The sequence below is a fragment of the Salmo salar genome, chromosome 18 (genome assembly GCF_965601325.2).
Source record: "Salmo salar chromosome 18, fSalSal1, whole genome shotgun sequence".
Taxonomy (NCBI): Eukaryota; Metazoa; Chordata; class Actinopteri; order Salmoniformes; family Salmonidae; genus Salmo; species Salmo salar.
Window position 1 is genome coordinate 17168690 of NC_138308.1, and position 26901 is coordinate 17195590.

At 43.5% G+C, this 26901-nt stretch overlaps 1 protein-coding gene across 1 annotated transcript; it reads left to right on the plus strand.

Moving 5' to 3' along the window:
• Positions 1-26901, plus strand: si:ch211-51a6.2 (neurotrypsin). The gene is made up of 14 exons (XM_014154538.2): positions 1-426; positions 7010-7052; positions 12574-12816; positions 13658-13796; positions 13920-14098; positions 20073-20220; positions 21167-21345; positions 21437-21578; positions 21693-21907; positions 22145-22286; positions 23832-24110; positions 24799-24921; positions 25255-25535; positions 25713-26901. Exons 1-14 carry the CDS (start codon positions 349-351, stop codon positions 26030-26032), a joined length of 2511 nt encoding a protein of 836 aa, XP_014010013.1. The 5' UTR covers positions 1-348; the 3' UTR covers positions 26033-26901.

A 26901-nucleotide genomic window follows, 5' to 3' on the forward strand; every position in this document is an offset into this window, starting at 1 on the left:
TGTGCATCGCACTGAAGGCGAGAGAGTGTGTTTCTCTCACCGGTGTCTGCTTTCAGTGACACTTCCTCACGAAGGGGGTAGTCGTTTAAGCTATAGTCTATGCTTGAAGCACAGCTGGTACCACAGGGTGTGTAATGTCACATAGGAGTTTCGATTATTTTTGTATCTTTTTCCAGACACAGAAAAAACAACCACATCGGCTCATTGTCCCGTGCCTCGCCTAACTTTGGACGGTCCGTATCGGGCTCTCTTTATCCTGGTCAGTGTCGCTTGCACTTGTAGGCTGACTTTTTGCGTTGGATATGGGTGAAATCTGCTCAAGGCGCGGGCAATGACACATATAAAAGGATGATGGACAAGGAAGCTTTAAAGGGACTCTTCTCTCTGTCAATTGCATGGTGTTTTCTGATCTCAGTTTCTGGAGAGGTATGTGCCTGCTTTTTCTTTCATTATCACTGCGTTTCTGTTTGGAACGGCTATTCATTTACAACAGAAAGGTAAACACAGGTGACCCATAGATAACCTAACCAAATTCCTTACGATTTACAGTCATTCAAATGTGTAGGCAATAGACTTCGGGTAGTTTATTAGTTATGCGTAGCCAATATACACTTACGCGAATGGCAATATCGATGCTGTGCGTGGCAATTTCCTGTGTGCCAGTAAACCCGAATTCCGAGGTTAAACATATTCACTTGAATTTTCACCTGAATATCATATTAGACCTACTGCTGCAATGCATCATTATTAAGCTTTTATTTTCATTCCAATGATTGTATCGTGCCCTATAGGCTACATTTTAATTTCACTAAGGTATTAGATCCCAAGAAAACTTGAGCGCCAGCAATTATAGCCTACCTACCCCTATCCGTTTGTTTCATTGCCCGTTGAAGGAAATACTTTGGACAGACCATTATTCTCAGCAATTGTACTTGGCTTGTTTTTAACATAAGGCTGTATAAGCCCACCCTAGTATAAATATATATGCAGTACTCATCAAAAGTTTGGACACACCTACTCATTTAAGGGTTTTTCTTTAATTTTTACTATTTTCTACCGTGTAGAATAATAGTGAAGACATCAAACCTATGAAATAACACATATGGAACCATGTAGTAACCAAAGAAGTGTTAATCTCTGGGCTAGGCGGGACGAATTCGTCCCACCTACGTAACAGCCACTTGAAGCCTGTGGCGCGATTTTCAAAACCTTAAAAATCCTATTACTTTAATTTCTCAAACATATGACTATTTTACAGCTATTTAAAGACAAGACTCTCGTTAATCTAACCACACTGTCCGATTTCAAAAAGGCTTTACAACGAAAGCAAAACATTAGATTATGTCAGCAGAGTACCAAGCCAGAAATAATCAGACACCCATTTTTCAAGCTAGCATATAATGTCACAAAAACCCAGAAGACAGCTAAATGCAGCACTAACCTTTGATGATCTTCATCAGATGACAACCCTAGGACATTATGTTATACAATACATGCATGTTTTGTTCAATCAAGTTCATATTTATATCAAAAACCAGCTTTTTACATTAGCATGTGACGTTCAGAACTAGCATACCCCCCGCAAACTTCTGGGGAATTCGCTAACATTATACTAAATTACTCACGATAAACGTTCACAAAAAGCATAACAATTATTTTAAGAATTATAGATACAGACCTCCTCTATGCACTCGATATGTCCGATTTTAAAATAGCTTTTTGGTGAAAGCACATTTTGCAATATTCTAAGTACATAGCCCAGGCATCACGGGCTAGCTATTTAGACACCCGGCAAGTTTAGCACTCACCATAATCATATTTACTATTATAAAAGTTTGATTACCTTTTGTTGTCTTCGTCAGAATGCACTCCCAGGACTGCTACTTCAATAACAAATGTTGGTTTGGTCCAAAATAATCCATCGTTATATCCGAATAGCGGCGTTTTGTTCGTGCGTTCCAGACACTATCCGAAATGGTAAAGAAGGGTCGTGCGCATGGCGCAATTCGTGACAAAAAAATTCTAAATATTCCATTACCGTACTTCGAAGCATGTCAACCGCTGTTTAAAATCATTTTTTATGCCATTTTTCTCGTAGAAAAGCGATAATATTCCGACCGGGAATCTCCTTTTCGGCAAACAGAGGAAAAAATCACAAAGACGGGAGCAGTCAGGTCACGCGCCTAAGCCCAGAGTCCCTTGATCGGCCACTTGAGAAAGGCGATAATGTGTTTCAGCCTGGGGCTGCAATGACGACATTCAGGTTTTTCCCGGGCTCTGAGCGCCTATGGACGATGTAGGAAGTGTCACGTTAGAGCAGAGATCCTTAGTAAAAGATAGAGATGGCAAAGAAGTTCCAGAAATGGTCAGACAGGCCACTTCCTGTAAAGGAATCTCTCAGGTTTTGACCTGCCATTTGAGTTCTGTTATACTCACAGACACCATTCAAACAGTTTTAGAAACTTTAGGGTGTTTTCTATCCATATGTAATAAGTATATGCATATTCTAGTTACTGGGTAGGAGTGGTAACCAGATTAAATCGGGTATGTTTTTTATCCAGCCGTGTCAATACTGCCCCCTAGCCCTAACAGGTTTTAAACAAATCAAAATCTAGTTTATATTTGAGATTATTCAAAGTAGCCACCCTTTGCTTTGATGACAGCTTCATGAGGAATGCTTTTCCAACAGTCTTGAAGGAGTTCCCACATATGCTGTGCACTTGTTTGCTGCTTTTCCTTCACTCTGCCATCCAACTCATCCCAACCATCTCAATTGTGTTGAGGTCAGGTGATTGTGGAGGCCAGGTCATCTGATGCAGCACCATCACTCTCCTTCTTGGTCAAATAGCCCTTACACAGCCTGGAGGTGTGTTTTGGGTCATTGTCCTGTGGAAAAACAAATGATTGTCCCACTAAGCACAAACCAGATGAGATGGTGTATTGCTGCAGAATGCTGTGGTAGCCATGCTGGTTAAGTGTGCCTTGAATTCTAAATAAATCACTGACTGTCCATGCTTCACGCTGGGAACCAAACATGCAGAGATCGTCCATTCACCTACTCTGCGTCTCACAAAGACACAGTGGTTGGAACCAAAAATCTGGACTCAGACCAAAGGACAGATTTCCACCGGTCTAATTTCCATTGCTCATGTTTCTTGGTCCAAGCAAGTCTCTTCTTATTATTGGTGTCCTTTAGTAGTGGTTTCTTTGCAGCAATTCGACCATGAAGGCCTGAATCACGCAGTCTCCTCTGAACAGTTGATGTTGAGGCGTGTCTGTTACGTGAACTCTGTGAAGCATTTATTTGGGCTGCAATCTGAGGCTGGTAACTCTAATGAACTTATCCTCTGCAGCAGAGGTAACTCTGGGTCTTCCTTTACTGTGGCGGTCCTCATGAGAGCCAGTTTCAGCATAGCGCTTGATGGTTTTTGCGACTGCATTTGAATAAAGTTTAAAAGTTCTTGAAATGTTCTGGATTGACTGACATTCAAGACTGTCATTTCTCTTTGCATATTTGAGCAAACAGACACCTCACAAGTCCTCAACTGGCAGCTTCATTAAATAGTACCCGCAAAACACCAGTCTCAACGTCAACAGTGAAGAGGTGACTCCAGGATGCAGGTCTTCTAACCAGAGTTGCAAAGAAAAAGCCATATCTCAGACTGTCCAATAAAAATAAAAGATTAAGATGGGCAAAAGAACACAGACACTGGACAGAGGAACTCTGCCTAGAAGACCTGCATCCTGGAGTCGCCACTTCACTGTTGACGTTGAGACTGGTGTTTTGTGAGTACTATTTAATGAAGCTGCCAGTTCAGGACTTGTGAGGCGTCTGTTTCTCAAACTAGACACTCTAATGTACTTGTCCTCTTGCTCAGTCTACACTATATTTCTGATCAATTTGATGTTATTTTAATGAACAAAAAATTAGCTTTTCTTTCAAAAACAAGGACATTTCAAAGTGATCTCAAACTTTTCAACGGTAGTGTATTTTAATTTGTTTAACACTTTTTTGGTTACTACATGATTCCATATGTGTTATTTAATAGTTTTGATGTCTTCACTATTATTATACAATGTAGAAAATAGTACAAATAAAGAAAAACCCATGAATGTGTAGGTGTGTCCAAGCTTTTGACTGGTACTGTGTATATATAAATAAATTATTAACCTTCCGTCTATTTCTGAAGGCTGACTGTGTGTCCTATATGCGCAAAGTTAGCGCGCCTATCAATTAATAAAGAAAACGATAGTCTGTACATTTGGTTGAATAGGACCCCATTTTTTTGTCATCTGCAGGCGATTAGATTTGATAGTGAGAGATCTTTTTGTCAAACCGCCCCATCCCTTGCACAAGTCATACGTCAGTAGGGAGTGATCTACATTAGCGTGATCAACACTGAGTTGGCTGATACCCCATTTCATGGGTGCACAATCCATAGGTTAGGCTGTACAGTGCATATAGCAGTGCATTCGGAATTTATTCAGATCACTTGACTGTTTCCACATTTTGTTACATTCCAGCCTTATTCGAAAATGTATTCATTGTTTTTTTCCCTCATCAATAAACACATAATGCCCCATAATGACTAAGCAAAAACTGTTTTTAATAAAATTGTGCAAATGTATAAATAAATGAAATATCACATTTACACAAGTTTTCAGACCCTTAACTCAGTACTTTGTTGATGCACCTTTGGCAGTGATTACAGCCCCGAGTCTTCTTGGGTATGACGCTACAAGCTGGACACACCTGTATTTGGGAAGTTTCTCTCATTCTTCTCTGCAGATCCTCTTAAGCTCTGTCATGTTGGATGGGGAGCGTCGCTGCACAGCTATTTTCAGGTCTCTCCAGAGATGTTCGATCGGGTTCAAGTCCGTCTCTGGCTGGGCCACTCAATGACGTTCAGAGACTTATCCCGAAGCTACTCCTGCGTTGTCTTGGCTGTGTGCTTAGGGTCGTTGTCTTGTTGGAAGGTGAACCTTCGCCCCAGTCTGAGATCCTGAGTGCTCTGGAGCAGGTTTTCGTCAAGGATCTCTCTGTACTTTGCTCCGTTCATCTTTCCCTCAATCCTGACTAGTCTCTCTGCCGCTGAAAAACATCCCCACAGCATGATGCTGCAACCACCATGCTTCACCGTAGGGATGGTGCCAGGTTTCCTCCAGACTTGACGCTTGGCATTCAGGCCAAAGAGATCAATCTTGGTTTCATTAGGCCAGAGAATCTTGTTTCTCATGGTCTGAGAGTTCTGTAGGTGCCTTTTGGCAAACTCCAAGCGAGCTGTCATGTGCCTTTTACTGAGGAGTGGCTTCCGTCTGGCCACTCTATCATAAAGGCCTGATTGATCCAGTGCTGCAGGGATGGTTGTCCTTCTGGAAAGTTCTCCCATCTCCACAGAGGAACTCTGGAGCTCTGTCAGTGACCATCGGGTTTTTGGTCACCTCCCTGACCAAGGCCATTCTGGGGTATTGTGTGTAGATTGATGAGGAACATTTTTTATTTAATCCATTTAAGAATAAGGCTATAATGTAACAAATGTGGAAAAAGTAAAGGGCTCTGAATACTTTTCGAATGCACTGTAGGTATGCCCCCAATGCAATTCTGAATTCAAATACATCCACAGTGCGATTACAACAGATTTCTTTTTAAACATTCCAACCTTGTTTAGCATTATCTTGTCCAATTGTTGCATGATTACTCTATTTGTATCAGTTTGCATCAGTTTCAATGGGTGACTTTTATTTGAAGCCGGCTCACGCTAATGCTGTTCACAACACACTGGTGAGTTATCTCATGCGTTTTACAGTCTGAGGTGTGCAAGAGTGAGCCACCAATAAAAGTGTAAACAATGGAGCAAATGCATCCAATGATATCTTCATACTCACTTGCAAATAGCAATTGATGTACATAGCCAATGACATTCCTTGAGAGCAATGTTACATTTTTGTAAGGCATGGTTACAAGCTATACATCAAGTGATAACAAAAGCACAAACAATGGAGTAAAATACAACAATTGTAGACTACTAATCGCTTGCTCTTTATGCATCAGTCTTATGAATAAGTCTTAAATGAATAAGCCTCATGAATATTACATACTATAAATGCTTTACAAATTATTATAAGTTATAAATGCTTGTGAACTGTATGCATGTTTATAGATGTTTAGAAATATATAAATACGTATTTATGAATAATGTGTATAGGCTACTATTTATAAATAGTTTATTCAGTCTTATTAATGTTATTATAAAGTGTTACCCAATAGGCTAGGGAACTACAGCCCCTTGTCCCTTTCCCCAAAGAATATTGCTCAAAGCTATTTTTTCTAGTGAGCTGTGTCTCATTATAAATTTGTGCTTTAGATGTCTGCAAGCGGCACGTTTTTCCTGACGTTAAGTTGCAGGATGCTTCAGGCATTACCCCAGCTGCCCCCGTCTCCATTAGATTGACAGATGCAATTATTAGAGTTCAACTGACTAATGTGCAGACTATGCTATACCGAAAGTAGACCTGGTCCCAGACATTGCGTCACCGCGTGCTGTTTCCCATGCGTGACAGTATTGATTTCAGTGGCCTCCGTTGTGATAATGGTGCCTTAAAGTAGCACCCCTTAACTTAACCCCGCAATCATTTTATTGCATTCTGCATATACATTCTAAACTATGCCTCCTGTTCCCAGCCTCAGTGGTGACGAAGTAATTGAAAATATAGCAGAAGAGAAGAGAGATAAACATGGTTAACACAATGTTAAAACTATTTTCACTGATCCACAGAATAGCATGATAAAGTAATATCACATGACTACAAGTAGGCTACAATACAATATAATACAACAGTGAGAGAGAGATAATAAGTTGTTGGGTATGAAAGCTTCAAACAATCCGCAAGGCTACTTACAGGACATAAGGGGCTACTTATGAACAAGCATCCATAAGCTAATGTGGGACACTTTCTCTAAGTGGCATAGGCCTGAAGCCTCATATTCTGTTGTCTTGTTTTTTTGCAGGTCATCTCTCAAGACACCTACCTAAATACTCTGCAGAGTGCAGGTAGACACCGCTTTTCCTGTTCCTCTTATTTCTAATAGGTCTTGATTTCATCCGTCCATCATTTTGATTCTTCCAAATCATCTAAGGACATGGATAAACAACTAAGCAGCATTAAATGAATAGCTTAAATGTACATACTTAGTGGGATGATGTGGGGTGTGGATGTGAGATGGGGGTGTGTTGTTTCAGCAAAATGTCACCAATTCAGATTAAAAGCTTGAAAAAGCCCTTAATCAAAAATGCCCCCTTCCTCTGCTAAAGCCGTTATTACCGAGTCCTTTGTCACCAGCACTGCTCATAATCAGATGGTGATTCTGATTGGGCCCCTGAAGGATGGGACGATAGTTAGGCAACGTTCAACATCTCTTGCTCTCGCTCTCGCTCTCTTTAACCTCATTTCAAAAACGTCTTATCCACAGCCAAAAGACTCATAACCAGCTTTGGTATTAGCACCAAACAGCTTTGAAAATGCAAGCTGCTTTTTCCTAGAAAAAAAAGAGTTCTCCTTTTTGAAGGTTAGGGATTCATCCAAGCCGGATCCCTGCAGCTAAGAAATAGGCAAAATCACACAGTGCTCAGTATTGCTGAGTTGATGAAGGGAACACTTGATCTCTCGTTCAGCTTGTAATGTGATATGAATTTTAGCATGTACATGGAAATGGATGGTTATTAGATGAAAGAGTTGGGATGATAGATACAACATTTCATCTCATATACCAATTAGTCTTTGAACCATCACCACACCCTCCATGCCCAGGCAGGTCCAGTCCTTTGGATCCCTCGGGCGCGATGCTAATATCTTATCCAACCCTACCAACCCCCCCTTTACCCATCCCACGCCTTAGACTCCTAGTTCATGCTCAGACAGAATGAGATTCCTACCAGATTGCCTCATGTTCAGGCTTTCACTTATGGAAATGCGAGTGGCCCTGATTTAAACAAGGCCCTGCTTTTAGAGCCCTGACATCATCTCTGATAAAGACTCCCACTTTCCATCAACCAGATACTGCATGTCTGGTTCTTGTCTTCGCTGAAGTTACTGTTATGTTATGGGGTGTCAACGGGAGTTCCAGTCTGGGTATTATAGATGGTTGTTTCCATTTGTGGCTCAACTATAGACACCCATCAGGGATAGAATTTGAGCTATGCTAAGAGACTTTAGAGCTTATTAAAACTAGGATGGACAGTGGAACATTTTTATGACACCCACGTGCATACTTAGTTTCTTGCGCTCAATGCATGCATTCATATACTCACTCAGCTCCTCTGCATGGGAACTGAGGTTATCCATACACATACACATTCGATACAGCACGTCTGCTTTGACGTGCTGGTGATCTTTTGATTTGTCTTTGGGGTTTTGTGTGTTCGTGTTTGTGTCTGCAGCGTAAGCTTGTCCATGTGTGTGTTTGAATCTGTGTGTGAGCGTGTGTCTGTTTGTGTGGCGCGTGCGTGTGTGTGTTTAAGGATCAGTGTGTTCCGGTAACCTTTCCTAATAACCTTTCTGTGTCTGGCACCCTCTCACTGTGTGAACTCTATCAAATATGTTTCTCCTGTCAATATGCCAGGCAGGGAAGCTGGATGAGGTGGAATCATTGTGAGATTGAGACATGTGCTGAGAAGAAACACCATCACAGATAGTGGTGACTCAGAAGGATTTAGGATCAGCTTAGTACATAAAAACATCTCACACATCTCAGTGTCTCAAAACCATATTTACTTTCTAAAATATTCAATGCCTTAGGGAATGGCAGATACAAATTGAAAAATGAGAACACAGTTTAGTTGAAGAGGAAAGAAAAGCACAGCCTCTGAGAGGAAAGGACGTTTTGGCTTTGCTTTCTGGGGAGTCATTTAGACTGGGAGTTGGGACAAATAACTGTCAGTCACACTTGGTATTATTCAATGGTACCTGCCATGATGTTGACAGCATAGGAGGGCTTAGAAGACAAACTGCGCCTGAGACCGGTGTGGACAGCCCAGCACAGCCCAGTACATCACTGGGGCCAAGCTCCCTGCCATCCATGACCTCTATATTAGGCAGTGTCAGAGGAAGGCTCTACACAACACCCACTCACATACAATCATCATCTATGTTTCTGCTACTCTGTTTATCATATATATTGATGCCTAGTCACCTAACCCCTGTACTGTACATATCTACCTCTATCGATCCAGTGTCTTTGCACATTGTAGGTATGGTACCTGAACTGACTCTGTATATATAATGCTTACTTACTTTATTGTGTTCTTATTAGTTCTAGTTTTTTAGATATTGCGTGTTTTTGTTCTACCTTGTTATTTTTTGTATTACTTTGTTATTAATTACAGCATTGTTGGGGTTAATGCATTTCACTGTACTTGTGCATGTGACATTAAAAGAAACTTGAAACTTGACTCTTCCAGCACTCATTGACCCCAACAAATCTCTCATTCTACCTCTGTGATCCATCTTGACAAAGACAGACTCCAACCCTTAGACACTGCTGACATCTGAAAAGATTGGATAGGTGTTTAGAAAAATGCACATTCAAAACTATTCTATCTGGTCTATCTATCTAGTCTATCAAAGAGCAAGGTGGAGCTATTACCGTATTGCTCATACAGATGTCGGATCTTAATTTGAGCCAGTTTTCAACAGCAGGAAAATAATCCTGCAGCAACAGGAAATGTGGATTATAATTGATGGACATTTTTATAGGGGTTGATACATTTTTCGTAAGGGAAAATCAAGTCTGAAATTACAAACTTCAGAATACTTTTTAAACCTCAAATACAGTAAAAGTTTTAAATGTTCTGTTTCCTGCATGCAGGAATGTTCTTCTGCAACATGGTTATGAAATTAAGACCCTACATTTGTACCTAGCCAATCCTTTCAGATCTACATAAAGTGACCAGGATTTGGGGCAAGACGTCAATCTGCAATTGAGCAGAGTATTCCTCCTTCAAGATGTCTTCTCTCTCAGGCATCAATCTTTGGATACTCTCTCCAGTCTTGTCTCTCACTGCTGGTATTTGGTATTTTGATATTTTATTAGGATCCCTATTAGCTGTTGCGAAAGCAGCAGCTACTCTTCCTGGGGTCCACACAAAACATGGCATAATACAGGACATTAATAGACAAGAACATCTCAAGGACAGAACTACATCAATTTAAAAAGGCACACGTAGTCTACATATCAATACATTCACACAAACTATCTAGGTCAAATAGGGCAGAGGCATTGTGCCGTGAGGTGTTGCTTTGTCTTGTTTTTTAAACCAGGTTTGCTGTTCATTTGAGCAATATGAGATGGAACGGAGTTTTGTGCAATAATGGCTCTATATAATACTGTACGCTTTCTTGAATTTGTTCTGGATTTGGGGACTGTGAAAAGACCCCTGGTGGCATGTCTGTTGGGGTACGTGTGTGTCTCAGAGCTGTGTGTAAATTGACTATGCAAACAATTTGAGATTTTCAACACATCAATGTTTCTAATGAAAATAAGAAGTGATGCAGTCAGTCTCTACTCAACTTTTAGCCAAGATAGACTGGCATGCATAGTATTTATATCAGCCCTCTGGTTACAATGAAGAGCAAGACGTGCCGCTCTGTTCCTGGCCAGCTGCAGCTTAACTAGGTCTTTCCTTGCAGTATGAACTGCTAACACCAAAACCAGCATATTCTGCTGGCTTTCAGTTGTAGCTTTCACTACACAGCAGCGGGATTTGGTTGGTCTTAACTAAGTCACTAAGCCTGTGTGAACGCTAACTGGCTGTCCCTCAAACAAACACAGACAGGGGTTAGACCACACGCTGGGCGGGTGTAGATTTGCGAGCGATCGCTCACAGGTGTGAATGTTTGCCCAACGACAACTGAAAGGACTTGCGGCCCCTAATCCACTGGTTTAGAGAGTTCAGGAGGAGGAGTTTAGGTACGTGATGAGGGTGTCTTCCTTCCCTGGCCGGACCCCAGTGTCCATATCCACTTCCCTCCACTCTCCTCAGGGTTTAACACCTGGCTCCAGAGGGATGTTAGCGCGTCTCTCCTTCATATCATTTACAGTACGCACACACCATGGCCTGAGGTACTGCCATATCAGTTACACATCACAGGAAGCATGGACCTAAAGGTGAATATTAGCTACTACTAAAGAGTGATTATAAGGCAGTTCCGCCCATACATAGCCCCTTGAAAAGGGACTGATAATTAGTCAACGTAACATCCATGGCAAATGGAGACATTTGCCATACATGCAGGCAACATAGATTATGGAGTGTGTTGCCCTTTTTATTATGGAGTGTGGTGCCATCTATAGATTATTAGTTATGTTTAGGCATTCATTCTGAGTGGTTAAATTTAGGGTTAAGGATGGGGCTCAAACAGAAAATCTAAAATTACATAACGAGTGCCTAGCACTGGGATTAAACACGCGATGCTCAGAGCCGTGGAAAGGAACTCAAAATTAAGTTGGAGACATATTTTTTCCTGGATTTTCTTTAACTGACTAATTCAATAAATTGTCTCCATTTTTTGCATGATGTATTACCAGACATTGATCCATTGGAAATACATGGGTTTATGGACCAGGTTCAGGGCTCACCCTGGCTCTGGTTGTCATTAAACCACAGACCCTCCCCTCTTTAAAACTCAATCTGTGGACCAGATGAATGTATGCTTGTGTTTAATGTCCCACTCCTATTTAATGTGATGGGTCAGCTTTATAGGTGGTCCCAGAGGCTCTTTAACCTGTATAGATTAGTTTGTAAAACTGAGTCCCTGAGCTCAGGTTTCCCATTACAATCCCAGCTCATGTCTTCACAAAGGCAATTAGAGGATAGAGCTGCAGCAATTGTAGACCCAGTCGAATGATTCTGGAATTAAAAAGGCCCGAATATTCAGAGGATTGCGTTGCAGTGAGTTTCAGTTTCCCAGTAAGCCCTGTAGGAACTCATGGCTAATGCACTGGATTCTCAAGACAAGCATCCACCCCTCTTGAGGAATTGTCGTCCACTCCAAAGTGGTATACAGTGTCTATGCTCTGATCAAACTATCCTTTCAACAGCATTGAGAAAATAATCATGAAGGATTTTAATGTTTAATATAATTTTAAGACATGTATGCCTAGGGTGCATTTCAAGGACAATTCCTAAGCGATACAGACACACAAGCATACACAGACACAGATGGGCTGTAGTAAGGGCTCAGGTTTTCAGGTTGTCTGAAGGTAGCCCGCCACGCTCTGTGACTCAGCAAAGCAGACCTACACAAATACTCTGGCCCCTGCACTGCAGCACCGGGCTGTCAGTCTGACCAGTCAGGTGACTCACTTCTATACCTCTGAGGATCGGAAACAAAAGAGAGAGACAAAGGAGAGGACATCTTTTTAAACCTTGCCTGGCTTATTGTGACTTCATTTTAAAACTCAGCTTTACCCCCCCCACTTCGTCTCACAAAAATAATTATTGCTATACTGTGTTAAGAAGCTCATCCATTGATTAACCTATAGTATTGTATCTGAATGTGACTCTGTCTCCCTAGCTCCTCTGTCCTGTTCAGAGGGCTTCACTGAGCTGGGTTACTATAATGGCTCCGTGTCTCAGACTGACTCTGGTTCGCCCTGCTTAAAGTGGACAGAGTTCCCAGACTACGTCCTGCAGTACCCGAGCCGGGGGCTGGGCGACCACAGCTACTGCCGCAACCCCGACCGTGAATCCAACCCCTGGTGCTTCTTCCGCCAGAGCTCTGGAGCCATCGGCTGGGCCTACTGCGACTGCCATCAGGGTGAGGATTTACCGACTAATACTTACTTCAAGGGAATCAGTACTGCTGGGTAACTACCTGGAACCAGATTATTTTTAGTGGTGTATGAATTCCAAAGTGACCAAAAAGTAATCACTAGGTATCTTTGTATTTTTGCAGTGTTTTTGGGGTGATCATATTGCTCTGGCAGGAAATCTATGTCTCTATGTGTCTAGGCAACCTATGTGCCTGTCTGTCTATGTCTGTCTATGTCTATCTGTGTTTCTTGCCTATATGGTTTTTGTTTCTCAATCTGTCTACGCCCCAATATATCCTGTCTGTTTTCCAGTCTGTCAGTAAGCTCCTCCCACGGTGTTTTCCACCTATCCATCAGGCAGCTGATATTGTTCTCTCTGTGACTCCCGCCCCCCAATGGGAGTGTAACCCTGCCTGTCCGTTAGACAACCGTCTCTCTTTTTACTGGCCTGTCAGAACCTTGCTTGTATGTAGTGCCAGAGGCAATACCCTCGTTTTGAAATCTGTTTAGCTACATCTGTATTTGCTGTCATTATCAGTCTGTCTCTGTCTAGCTCTCCCAAGCTTTCTATCAGTTAACGTGTATGTGTGTGAACGCGTGCGTGCCCATGTCTGTTTTTCGGGTGCGTGCCTGCCAGGTTGAAATATGTAAGTGTTCTATGCAATTATCCTGAGATAATCACACCTGTTGGATTTATGATTAACGAGGGAGCAATCTGTCTGTCTGTCTGTTTCTGATGGGTGTGAGAGAGAGATGTTCCACCTGTCATTTCAAATGATTTCACAATCTCTGGTGCTGTACCATACCTTAATGCCCTCTCTTCTCTCTCCTCTCCCTCCTCTCCAGGAGCTGCCAGGTTGGTAGGTGGGTCCTCCCCTCAGAGCGGGCGTCTGGAGGTATACCTAAATGGCCAGTGGGGGGCGGTATGTGATACACACTGGACCGACCGCGATGCCAGTGTGATCTGCAAACAGCTTGGACTGGGGTGAGAGCTACTGAGATAGTTTTATAGCTGTGTGTGTGTGGGTGTGTATGTCACATCATTCTCTCCACTCCTGACTGTCCATCTATCTTTCTCTCTCCGTCCATCCTGTCTTTCTGTCTGCAGTGAGATCGGCACAGCCCTCCAGCACTCCTATTTCGGGCCCGGCTCTGGACTCTTCCACTATGAACGCCTTGGCTGCCGTGGCAACGAAAACTCTCTGCTGGACTGCAGGAGTCGGAAGTTTGTCACTAGCGACTGTAACCATGGCAACGAAGCGGGGGTGGTGTGTGCTGCACCTGAAGGTGAGGGTGTTGGAGATTTCAAAACAGCCTTGGGTATAAGTAGTGGAGATTTATCACAGTTGCTACACATATAAATATAGTACATACTGTATTGCTAGGCATATTACACATGTAGAGGTACTAAAGCAGCAAAGAGCCACTTCCCCTTCAGTTGAGTGAGACAGGGACAGAGAGAGACTGTTCCCTCTTTCTTAGAGCTCCAGTGTTCTTCTCCCACCTTAGTCAGAGCTGCGTGGGCCAGAGGGTGAGATTCATGGCTAAGATTCTCTGGCCCAATACTCATCTCCAAAACACAAACACTGCAAAGCTAGAACAAGAGCAGTTTCTTCTGAGCAGCACAGCCAAGAGGGAGCTGATGTTGCCTGTCTAGTCATTCACATAGCTTTTAGAGCTCTCTGAGCCTGCCAGTACGCCCTCGCGGCTTATGCAGCACTTGTGTCAGAGAGTCCCAAAGGGGCAGAGGGAACAACAACAGTGGTGTGTTAGAATGAGGGTATAGAAGGGAATGCCCAGAGGAGTAGAGGCTATATACATTGAGTGTACAAAACATTAAGAACACCTTCCTAATATTGAGTTGCATCCCTTTTTGCCCTCAGAACAGCCTCAATTCGTCAGGGTGTGGACTCTACAAGGTGTCGAAAGTGTTCCACAGGGATGCTGGCCCATGTTGACTCCAGTGCTTCGCACAGTTGTGTCAAGTTGGCTGGATGTTCTTTGGGTGGTGGACCATTCTTGATACACACAGGAAACTGTTGAGCGTGAAAAACCCAGCAGCGTTGCAGTTCATGACACAAACCGGTGCGCCTGGTACCTACTACCGTACCCTGTTCAAAGGCACTTAAATATTTTGTCTTGTCCATTCACCCTCTGAATGGTACACATACACAATCCATGTCTCAATTGTCTCAAGGCTTAAAAAGCCTTCTTTAACTTGTCTCCTCCCCTTCATCTACACTGATTGAAGTGGATTTAACAAGTGACAGCTTTCATCTGGATTCACCTGGTCAGTTGGTCATGGAAAGAGCATGTTTTGTACACTCAGTATATTTAGTGCAGTGCAGGGAATTATTCAGTCTGAAACTTTAGGAGGAGAAAGTTATCTGAGAGTCCTGAGGCCCTGCCAGGGAGGTGGGAGGGGTCCCACAGGGCACACATGCACCCCCCTTCTGACCCCCCTACCCCAAACAACCCCCACCTCCTCAACTTCTCTGTCAGGGCAGCTCACATATTCAGATTGCATAACTCATCTACCCCTCTTTCCTTCTCCCTGCATGACATGCCGGAGCTTTGAACCAAACTCTATGGTTAGGGGTCATTGCACTCCAACAGTTCTGTGGTTTGGATTGCTTTATTTATCATGGCACTGGGCAAGAAGTTATTTACATTTGCATTCATCAAGGAGACCAAGAGATCCATAAGTCGATAACTGAGAAGAACAGTTGTTTCTATTGTAACATGATGCCAACATGTTCTGCCTAGTAACTGCGTGAGCCACCGCATTTAACTACGGTAAGGTGACTGGGAACATGGATGAGTACTAACAGACCAGCTATGACCTCCATACAGTGCCTTCAGAAATTATTCACACCCCTTGACTTTTTCCACATTTTGTTGTTACACCCTGAATTTAAAATTGATTACATTTTGATTTTGTGTCACTGGCCTGCACACAATACCCCATAATATCAAAGTGGAAATATGTTTTTAGAAATGTTTACAAATTAATAAAAATGAAAAGCTGAAATGTCTCGAGTCAAAAAGTATTCAAGCCCTTTGTATTCAAGGCCTTTGTTATGGCAAGCCTAAATACGTTCAGGAGTAAAAATGTGCTTAACAAGTCACATAATAAGTTGCATGGACTCACTCTGTGTGCAATAATAGGGTTTAACATGATTTTTTAATGACTACCTCATCTCTGTACCCCACACATACAATTATCTGTAAGGTCCCTCAGTCGAGCAGTGAATGTCAAACACAGATTCAACCACAAACACCAGGAAGGTTTTGAAATGCCTCACAAAGAAGGGCACCTATTGGTAGATGAGTAAAATAAAAAAGCAGACATTGAATATCCCTTTGAAAATTGTGAAGTTATTAATTACACTTTGGATGGTGTATCCAAGTAAAACTAAGTGCATGCTCTTCAACCGATCGCTGCCTGCACCTGCCCGCCTGTCCAGCATCACTACTCTGGACGGTTCTGACTTAGAATATGTGGACAACTACAAATACCTAGGTGTCTGGTTAGACTGTAAACTCTCCTTCCAGACTCACATCAAACATCTCCAATCCAAAGTTAAATCTAGAATTGGCTTCCTATTTCGCAACAAAGCATCCTTCACTCATGCTGCCAAACATACCCTCGTAAAACTAACCATCCTACCGATCCTCGACTTCGGCGATGTCATTTACAAAATAGCCTCCAATACCCTACTCAACAAACTGGATGCAGTCTATCACAGTGCCACCCGTTTTGTCACCAAAGCCCCATATACTACCCACCACTGCGACCTGTACGCTCTTGTTGGCTGGCCTTCGCTTCATAATCGTCGCCAAACCCACTGGCTCCAGGTCATCTACAAGACCCTGCTAGGTAAAGTCCCCCCTTATCTCCGCTCACTGGTCACCATAGCAGCACCCACCTGTTGCACGCGCTCCAGCAGGTATATCTCTCTGGTCACCCCCAAAGCCAATTCCTCCTTCGGCTGCGTCTCCTTCCAGTTCTCTGCTGCCAATGACTGGAACGAACTACAAAAATCTCTAAAACTGGAAACACTTATCTCCCTCACTAGCTTTAAGCACCAGCTGTCAGAGCAGCTCACAGATCACTGCACCTGTACATAGCCCATCTATAATTTAGCCCAAACAACTTCCTCTTCCCCTACTGTATTTATTTATTTTATTTATTTTGCTCCTTTGCACCCCATTATTTATTTCTACTTTGCACTTTCCTCTACTACAAATCTACCATTCCAGTGTTTTACTTGCTATATTGTATTTACTTTGCCACCATGGCCTTTTTTGCCTTTACCTCCCTTATCTCACCTCATTCGCTCACATTGTATATAGACTTATTTTTCTACTGTATTATTGACTGTATGTTTGTTTTACTCCATGTGTAACTCTGTGTTGTTGTATGTTGTCGAACTGCTTTGCTTTATCTTGGCCAGGTCGCAATTGTAAATGAGAACTTGTTCTCAACTTGCCTACCTGGTTAAATAAAGGTGAAATAAATAAATAAATAAATAAATAAATAAATAAATAAATAAAAAGGGTGTCGCACAATTGGCCCAGCATCGTCCGGGTTAGGGGAGGGTTTGGTCGTGGGGCTTTACTTGGTTTTTCGTGCTCTAGTGACTCCTTGTGGTGGGCCGGGCGCCTGCAGGCTGATTTCGGTCGTCAGTTGAACAGTGTTTCCTCCGACACATTGGTGCAGCTGGCTTCCGAGTTAAGCGAGCAGGTGTTAAGAAGCGCGGCTTGGCGGGTCATGTTTCGGAAGACGCATGACTCGACCTTCGCCTCTCCCGATCCCGTTGGGGAGTTGCAGCGATGAGACAAGATCATAATCACGAATTTGGGGAGAAAACGGGAAAAAGATTACAACAACAATCCCAAAAATCTAAAATCATAATAATGGAATAGAGGTAACCACAGGCAAAATCCTAGAGGAAAACCTGGCTCAGTTTGCTTTCCAACAGACACTGAGAGACAAATTCACCTTTCAGCAGGACAATAACCTAAAACACAAGGCCAAACACTGGAGTTGCATACCAAGTCGAAATTGAATGTTGATGAGTGGCCTAGATACAGTTTTAACTTAAATTGGCTTGAAAATCTATGCCATTATGTGAAAATGGCTGTAACAAGGATCAACAACTAACTTGACAGAGCTTGAAGACTTTTTTAAAGAATAATGTGCAAATATTGTACAATTCAGGTGTGCAAAGCTCTTAGAGAATTAACCAGAAAGACTCACAGCTGTAATCGGTGCCAAAGGTGATTCTAACATGTATTGACTCAGGGGGTTTAATACTTGTAATCAAGATATATGTAATCAAGATATATCAGTGTTTTATTTTTCATATTATTTTAAAAAGTTTTTACAAATGTGTGAATTTCGCTTCCACTTTGATATTACAGAGTATTTTATGTAGATCGTTGACAAAAAAATTACAATGAAATCCAATTTTTAATACAACCTATTAACACAACAAAATGTGGAAAAAGTCGAGGGGTGTGAATACTTTCTAAATGCACTGTAAGTCAATCAAAGAGGCAAAAAGACATTACAGCGACAAAGTGGAGTCGTAATTAAATGGCTCAGATACGAGACGCATATGGCAGGGACTTCAGATAATCACTGACTATTAAGAGCCACGTCAGTGACACCGACACCTCACTCCCAGACAAACTTAACACATTCTTTGCCTGCTTTGAGGAAAACAACACAGAACCGCCATTGTGGGCTTCTGATGCTCACGAGGACTGCGAGCTCCTGATCTCTGTAGTCGATATGATGGGATTTTCAAGCGTGTTAACCATCACAAGGCTGCCGGCCCGGATGGCATACCAAGCCGCGTCCTCAGTGCATGCGCAGACCAGCAGGCTGGAGTATTTACGGACATATTCAATCTCTCCCTATCGCAGTCTGTTGTCCCCACTTGCTTCTAGATGTCCACCATTGTTCCTGTACCCAAGCAAGCTAAGGTCACTGAACTAAATGACTATCGCCCCGTAGCACTCACCTCTGTTATCATGAAGTACTTTGAGAGACCAGTCAAGGACCATATCACCTCCACCTTTCCTGACACGCTAGACCCACTCCAATTTGCATACCGCCCCAAAAGATCCACAGACGACACAATTGCTGTTGCACTGCAAACCGCCCTATCCCACCTGGACAAGAAGAACGATGGAGCTGATCGTGAACTACAGGAGACAGAAGAGGGAAAACATCCCCATCCACATCGACAGGGCCTTAGTGGAGAAGGTTTAAAGCTTCCAGTTCCTAGGTGTGCACCTCACTGAGGACCTGAAATGGTCCCACCACACCGACACCATGGTGAAGAAGGCAAAACAGCCCCTCTATAACCTCAGGCGGCTAAAGAAATTCAGCATGGCCCCTTAGACCCTCAGAATCTTTTACAGCACCATTGAGAGCATTCTGTCGGGCTGCATCACGGCCTGGTAGGGCAACTGCGCCACCCTAACCACATGGCTCTCCAGAGGGTGGTGCGGTCAGCCCAACACAACACCAGGGGCACGCTGCCTACCCTTCAGGGCATTTTGACAGTGTAAAAGGAAGGCCAAGATGATCATCAAGGATCTCAGCCAGCCGAGCTATGGTCTGTTCACTCTGCTATCATTGATTGTAGTGACGGTACAGGTGCATCAAAAGCGGGACAAAGAGACTGAAAAACAGCTTCTATCTCCAGGCCATCAGACTGTTAGCCAGTTAGCCAGTTACCTGCCCGGTACTCTGCCCTGCACCTTGAGACTATTTCCCCATGTATATCGTGTTATTGAATGCTAGTCACCACACATTCTGTTTATATACTGTTGTCTACTTACTGTACATGTATATACTGTATTATTGACATAGCTCATCCTAATATACCTACTACTGTACATACCATTTCTTTCCAATTTACATAATGTCTATACACACCGCGTATTCATATTCTGGATTCTGTCCCATGCTCACTCTAATATATCTACTCTGGATTGGTAATTGGACTTGTTCTGTCATTTCTTGATTTCTTGTTTAGATTTTTTGATTATTTGTGTATTTGTATTGTATTTGCAAGACATTCTACTGCCCTGCTGGAGCTAGTAACACAAGACATTCTACTGCACTGTTGGAGCTAGAAACCCAAGAATTTAGCTTCACCTGCTATAACACCTGCAAATCTGTGTACGTGAGTAATGTGACCAGTAAACTTGGACTTTATTTGATTTCTGCTGTCTTTTTCAGGCAATGGCGCCCCCTTGAGGTTGGTAGGTGGCCTGGAGGACTTTGAGGGTCGTGTGGAGGTGTACCATGATGGGAGGTGGGGCACCATCTGTGATGACCAGTGGGATGACATCGATGCTGAAGTTGTCTGTCGGCAGTTGGGCCTTGGGTGAGCAGCACTGGGATTCCGATGGCTAGTTGCTTGGAGGATGGTGCTTGACATGCAGCACATGGGTTTTGAATGTGATTCTCTCCACTAAATGTCATCTAGTACATATGTAGGTAAAAACTAAAGGTTAAACCCTATCAGTGGTAGCAAACAGCAATGGTTCCCAGGCTTGAAGTTACCCACCAACCAAAGCTCTCTGCTCTCCACAGAGATGGATGCACTCCTACTAGGATAGCCTTTTTACACTGCTACATTCCCACTGAGTGAACTATATCAATATAGATGAACGGAAGGCATGCATTTTTGATGGCCTACAGTGTTTGGGGTTGTTGCTCTGCTGGAGGAGAGGTGCCAGTTCATCCAGATTATTCAGACGTCATCGCCACTCTTAGCATTTCACCTGGCTTCTGACAAATAAGGGCCTGCAAAGCAAGCCACTGGGGAATTCTCTTTGCTCAGACACACATGTATACACATGTACACATGTACCACACACACACACACACACACACACACACACACACACACACACACACACACACACACACACACACACACACACACACACACACACACACACACACACACACAAAGAGTGGATAAACAAAGAAAGTGGATCTGTCCCAGGACTCATTTCAGATCATGAATCATTTATCTCTCCATAACTATATTTGGTGTGTGTGAGTGTTTTTTGTGTCGTGTATATGTGTTTCTCTGCTGTGTAAGTGCATGTGTGTGTGCTCTGTACAGTACGTGTAAGGCCTGTTTACTTGGTGGGAATGCATTTTATATGTGTACATCAGGATGACCCTTGAGTGGTTGCCATATATTACATGTCCATATATGGTCATTGTGTATGCCTGTGTGTGTGTGTGTGTGTGTGTGTGTGTGTGTGTGTGTGTGTGTGTGTGTGTGTGTGTGTGTGTGTGTGTGTGTGTCCACTCAGGGGGGTACCGAAAGCGTGGACGTGGGCCCACTTTGGTCAGGGCTCTGGACCCATCTTCCTTGACAGGTTGCAGTGTACAGGCAACGAGCTTTCCCTGGAGGAGTGTCCCCACAACAACTGGCAACAACACAACTGTGACCACATGGAGGATGCTGGTGTGTCCTGTAACCCATATACAGGTCAGGAGTCAGGACAGGAACGCTTTGTGAACATACACATATTTGTATGGAAAATACATACACACTGTCTCATACACACACCGTGTTGCAGATGGTGTGGTGCGGCTGGTGGGGTCTGACAGTCCCTGGGAAGGTCGTCTGGAGGTGTACCACTCTGGGGACTGGGGTACGGTGTGTGATGACAACTGGACTGAGCACCACGCAGAAGTGGTCTGTAGACAGCTGGGCTTCAGGTCGGTCTACAGGGGTCCTTGTATGTACAAATACAATGTATTGGGAACGTGAATTAGGTTTAACTGTAGTAATATTGTAGGGATACTGCAGTAATGGCGTGTTTGGTCCAGCAGAGGGCGTGCAGAGGTGGCGTCAGACGGGCTGTACGGGGAGGGTACAGGGCTAATCCTGCTGGATGAGGTGCAGTGCAAGGGCTCAGAGGGCACCCTGCTGGCCTGCGGGCACGCCGAGTGGGGACGCCACGACTGCTCCCACAGCGAGGACGTAGGGGTGCGCTGTGAGAGGGGAGGTGAAACCAACGAGATGCCAGGGCTGCCACACATCACAGGTAGGCCTCACTGTACTCACTGTACCAACTGTACTCACTGTACCCACTGTACTCACTGTATCCACTGTACTCACTGTACCCACTGAGACCTCATAAGACCTCAAATCAGAATTGCTATCAACATATCTTAGTTAGATGTCTATCTTATCTGGTGAATATTGCAAAGAAAAGTCAAATTCAATATTGTTATTATGGTAATATATTGCGGTTTATTGTGGTTCTCTGTTCTGGCCTCAGGCCCTCTGGTGCGACTGGTTGCTGGAGAGAGCCGGAAGGAGGGGCGTGTGGAGGTGTTTTTGAATGGCCAATGGGGGAGCGTGTGCGATGACGGCTGGAATGACATCAACGCTGCAGTGGTCTGCAGGCAGCTGGGATTTGTGTAAATATGGATTCTCTCTTTCATGTTTGCCATTGTATCATATATCCTTTCCCTCATTTGCAGAATACTTCATATTTCACTGCCAAGTATGTGATTTCCTTTAAAACCTCTTCAGCGTCTCATCCCGTCAGCGGGATCAAAATCCAGCGAAAAATCATATCGGCAATTTTTTTTTTTTATAGATACACCTCTCCTGAATCGACCCACGTCGTCCGATTTCAAAAAGGTTTTACAGGAAAAGCAAATCATTAGATTATGTTAGATGAGTCCATCGTAAAAAGCAGCAACAGAGCCATTTTCCGACCAACCACTTGCATCACATATAACCAAAAAACAGCTAAATGCAGCACTAACCTTTTACAAACTTCATCAGATGACACACCTAGGACATCATGTTATACAATGCATGCATTCTTTTGTTCAATAAAGGTCATATTTATATATAAAAACAGCATTTTACATCGGCGTCTGACGTTGACTAAATAATTTCCCCTCAAATGCGTCCCGGTAAACAATGCTACAATTCCCTAAATTACTATCCGATAACGATTTTTTAAATTTATATTGTCAATCTTGAGAACACCTGTCATACCAGATTTTAAATTAACTTTACTGGGTAATCACACTTTGCGATAAAAGGAGATGCGATACTCAGAAAATGAGCTAATATACAGAGCTCGGCGCCATCTTGGAACAATCGCATGTCACATCTCATCTTGTATAATATTGTCAATAATCGCCTACCTTTAGTTGTCTTCATCAGAAAGCATCCCAGGTCCACAACAGATGTATTTTCGGTCTAAAAAGTCCATACTTCACGTTCCATTAGCCTGCTGTTGGTAGCGCGTCCTAGGGCTCTCTCCAAGCGCAGGGCTGAAGTTCCGGATAAAATTAGATTCTCCCGCCTGTAGGTTCGTTCAAACATGTCAAACGTTGTAAAACATTAATCTTCAGGGCCTGTAACACCAAGAGAGCCAATAAGATTCGAGGGGGATGATTTCATTGCCTTTAAAACCGTTTCCAAAGGTGGGGGTAGACATGGCCGCCGGCGTCATAATGGTGATGGCCCATCCCCTGTGACCAATTTCCAATGAGTCTCATTCACTGAGTTTCGACTGTATAAGGCTCAAACCACTGTGAAAAGACTGGCGACATCTAGTGGAAGCAATAGGAAGTGCTCACTGAACCATGGTTAACGGTGTGATTTATAGGGAAAGATGAGAAGTCGAGTCCACAATTCTGAATTCCACTTCCTGTTTCAATCGGTCTCGGGGTTTTGACTGCCATTTGAGTTCTGTTATACTCACAGACACCATTCAAACAGTTTTAGAAACTTTAGGGTGTTTTCTATCCATATATAATAAGTATATGCATGCCCTAGCTTCTGAGTTTGATTAGTAGGCCGTTGAAAATGGGAACGATTTTTTTTCAAAATGCGCTGTGGCGCCCCCTATCCTAGGGTATCCTCAAGAGGTTTAACTGCCATTCAGGAGACAGGGCCACTTTGGAATATTGAGATTCACCTTCCCTGTGTCTCTTCTTCAGTGGGGTGTCCAAGGCTCGCTCCATGGCCTATTTTGGAGAGGGCCAGGGCCTCATCCACCTGGACAATGTTAGGTGCACAGGGGCTGAGACGTCCCTGGGGGAGTGTCCGGCCGAGGGAGAAGATGCCCATGACTGCCGGCATAGTGAGGATGCAGGGGTCATCTGTGACTACGTCCCCGAACCGGTGGGGGACGGCGCCATAATAACGCAGACCTGTGGCATGAGGCCAAACACACAGCGACGCAGGAGAAGGATTATTGGTGGGGACAAGTCAATCAGGTACGCTGGTGGAAAAAGTACCCAAATGGTCATACTTGAGTAAAAGTAAAGATACCTTAATAACTCAAGTAAAAGTGAAAGTTACCCAGTAAAATACTACTTGAGTAAAAGTAAAAAACAATTTGGTTTTAAATATACTTAAGTATCAAAAGTAAATGTAATTGCTAAAATATACTTAAGTATCAAAAGTAAAAGTATAAATCGTTTCAAATTCATTATTTTCATTTTTTACATTTACGGATAGCCAGGGCCACACAGAGCCAGTAGGGACGATCAGGGATGTTCTCTTGATAAGTGTGTGAATTGGACCATGTTCATATCCTGCTAAACATTCAAAATGTAACGAGTACTTTTGGGTGTCAGGGAAAATGTATGTAGTAAAAAGTACATTATTTTCTTTAGGAATGTAGTGAAGTAAAAGTTGAAGTACCGGTAGTCAAAAATATAAATAGTAAAGTACAGTACACACACACACACACACACACACACACACACACACACACACACACACACACACACACACACACACACACACACACACACACACATACACACACAGATTCTCAGCGGTTCTATTACCGTATGACTGCATAGATATATGCAAACACATACACAAGTGAAATCATAACATCAAATCAACCATGATCTATTTCTACTAATGTTCTCTCTCCTCCCCTGGGTGTGGTAGGGGGGACTGGCCTTGGCAGGTGTCTCTGTGGCTTAAGTCCCAGTCCAAAGGGAACCATCCACTGTGTGGAGCCACGCTCATCAACTCCTGCTGGGTCCTGACTGCTGCACACTGCTTCAAGAGGTGGGCCACAAAGACATCTAGTGCCCAATGATGGAATTGCAGTGACCACATTATAAAAAATTAAAAGTGTAGCATACAGTAATATATACATTTGATCAAATACTTGATCTATGTCAATCATTTATCAAATATTATTAATAAGAGATTGATATCATGCCACTTATAAGTGATACTTGTATTTGAGTCACTGCCTTGATCTTTTCAATTCAAATGTGTTTTTCTTGGCAGGAGATAATCAAGTCCTCTTTTCAGCTTGGCTTAACTTCCTCAGACCTTAATTCCCTCTCTTACCTTTTCTTTTTTTCCTCACTCTGTTCTCTCCCTCTTTCCTAGGTTTGGCAGGGACCCATCTCGCTATGTGCTGCGACTGGGTGACTACCACACGGAGGAGAGGGATGACTTTGAGCGCAGCCTGTCCCCAGAGCTCATCGTCATCCACAGGAAGTACCACAGCCAGGGCTCGGAGTATGATATCGCCCTACTCAGGCTGAAGGGCACCGAGGGCAACTGTGTGGCCTTCAACCCTCATACCAACTCAGCCTGCCTCCCTGCACCTGGCAACAAGTGGGGCAAGAGGCCGGCCGCCTGTGTCATCACAGGGTGGGGCATCACAGGTACTGACCATGAGCCTCTCTGTTGCGGAGAGTTCCCTATGTGTTTACATTGGAATCAGCCATTTGATCTGTTCTTTGCTCAATATTTATATGACAGAACATTTCCATTTATTTTGGCCGTCTCACTCTTATCTCTCTGTTCATCACTCACTTTCTCATTCTCTCTCTTTTTCTCAGACTCAGAGTACTCCCGTACTCTGCTGCAGGCCTGGGTTCCCCTGCTGCCCACCTGGAAGTGTAAGAAGCGATACGGCGAGCGCTACACCAGCCGCATGCTGTGTGCGGGCAGCCTGTCGGACCGTCGGCGTGTGGACAGTTGCCAGGGTGACAGTGGTGGTCCCCTAGTATGTCAGGGGGAGGGTGGGCGCTGGGTGCTGACGGGGATCATCTCCTGGGGCCATGGCTGTGGTGACCCCTCTTTCCCCGGGGTGTACACGCGGGTCAGCAGGTTCCTGCGCTGGATTGACCAGGTCACCAACAACCCACCGAAAATCTGATGCTGCCACCGTGCCATTGGACAGCCAGTGTTATCACATGAATTTGGGGTTGAGGGGGAGGTGGGGGAGGTGGGGGGATTAAAGGAGCAGTGACCAGTTAGAGATGGTTACCACACCCTGGTATCTGCTCCTGGTCGCACCCACATCCAGCAGAGTGCTTTTAAGTCCCTTTTTTTTGCCTACACTTGGAGAAGCCTGTAAATGGCATTGTGCATTCTTGATTATGTGGAATTACCACTTTGACTAGAGCATTTAATGCACCAGAAAGCCAGACTGCATAGGTGAATGACATTGCACTACAATGCATGCCATACTATCACCCTGCAACACCTGTGAATGGCCAATTAATGGTGCCATTGGGAGTAAGTCTAGTCAGGAGCGTTAAGTGGAATATCTTTAAGGTACAAGATTGTATATGTACAGTACATACAGACACGTGGCTTTTAAATGAATATGGTTTCATGAACATTCCAGTTGTTCATGCATTTTAACTTATGCCTACACTAATGTGCTCCACTCTTGATTGAAACAATTGGTCAAATTAGTCAGTATACAGATCGCTGGTTTAGACCATTGTAACGCCCTGACCATAGAGAGCCCTTGGTTCTCTATGGTGTTGTCGGTCAGGGCATGACTAGGGGGTGTTCTAGTCTCTTAATTTCTATGTTGGTGCTCTTGGTATGGTTTCCAATTAGAGGCAGCTGATCGTTGTCTCTAATTGGGGATCATACTTAAGTTCTCCATTGTTCCCACCTGGGTTGTGGGATATTGTTTGTGTTAGTGTTTTGTGCACTACGGCTTTCACGTTTGTAGTAGTTTGTTTATTGTTTTGTTTAAGTTTCACAGAAATAAAAGATGTGGAACTCAAA

Coding starts and splice junctions, on each gene's coding strand:
- si:ch211-51a6.2 (XM_014154538.2), top strand. CDS start 349: ATGATGGACAAGGAAGCTTTAAAGGGACTCTTCTCTCTGTCAATTGCA. Junction 22,287..23,831: donor TGCAGGCAGCTGGGATTTGT/GTAAATATGGAT, acceptor TCTCTTCTTCAG/TGGGGTGTCCAAGGCTCGCT. Junction 25,536..25,712: donor CACAGGGTGGGGCATCACAG/GTACTGACCATG, acceptor TCTTTTTCTCAG/ACTCAGAGTACTCCCGTACT.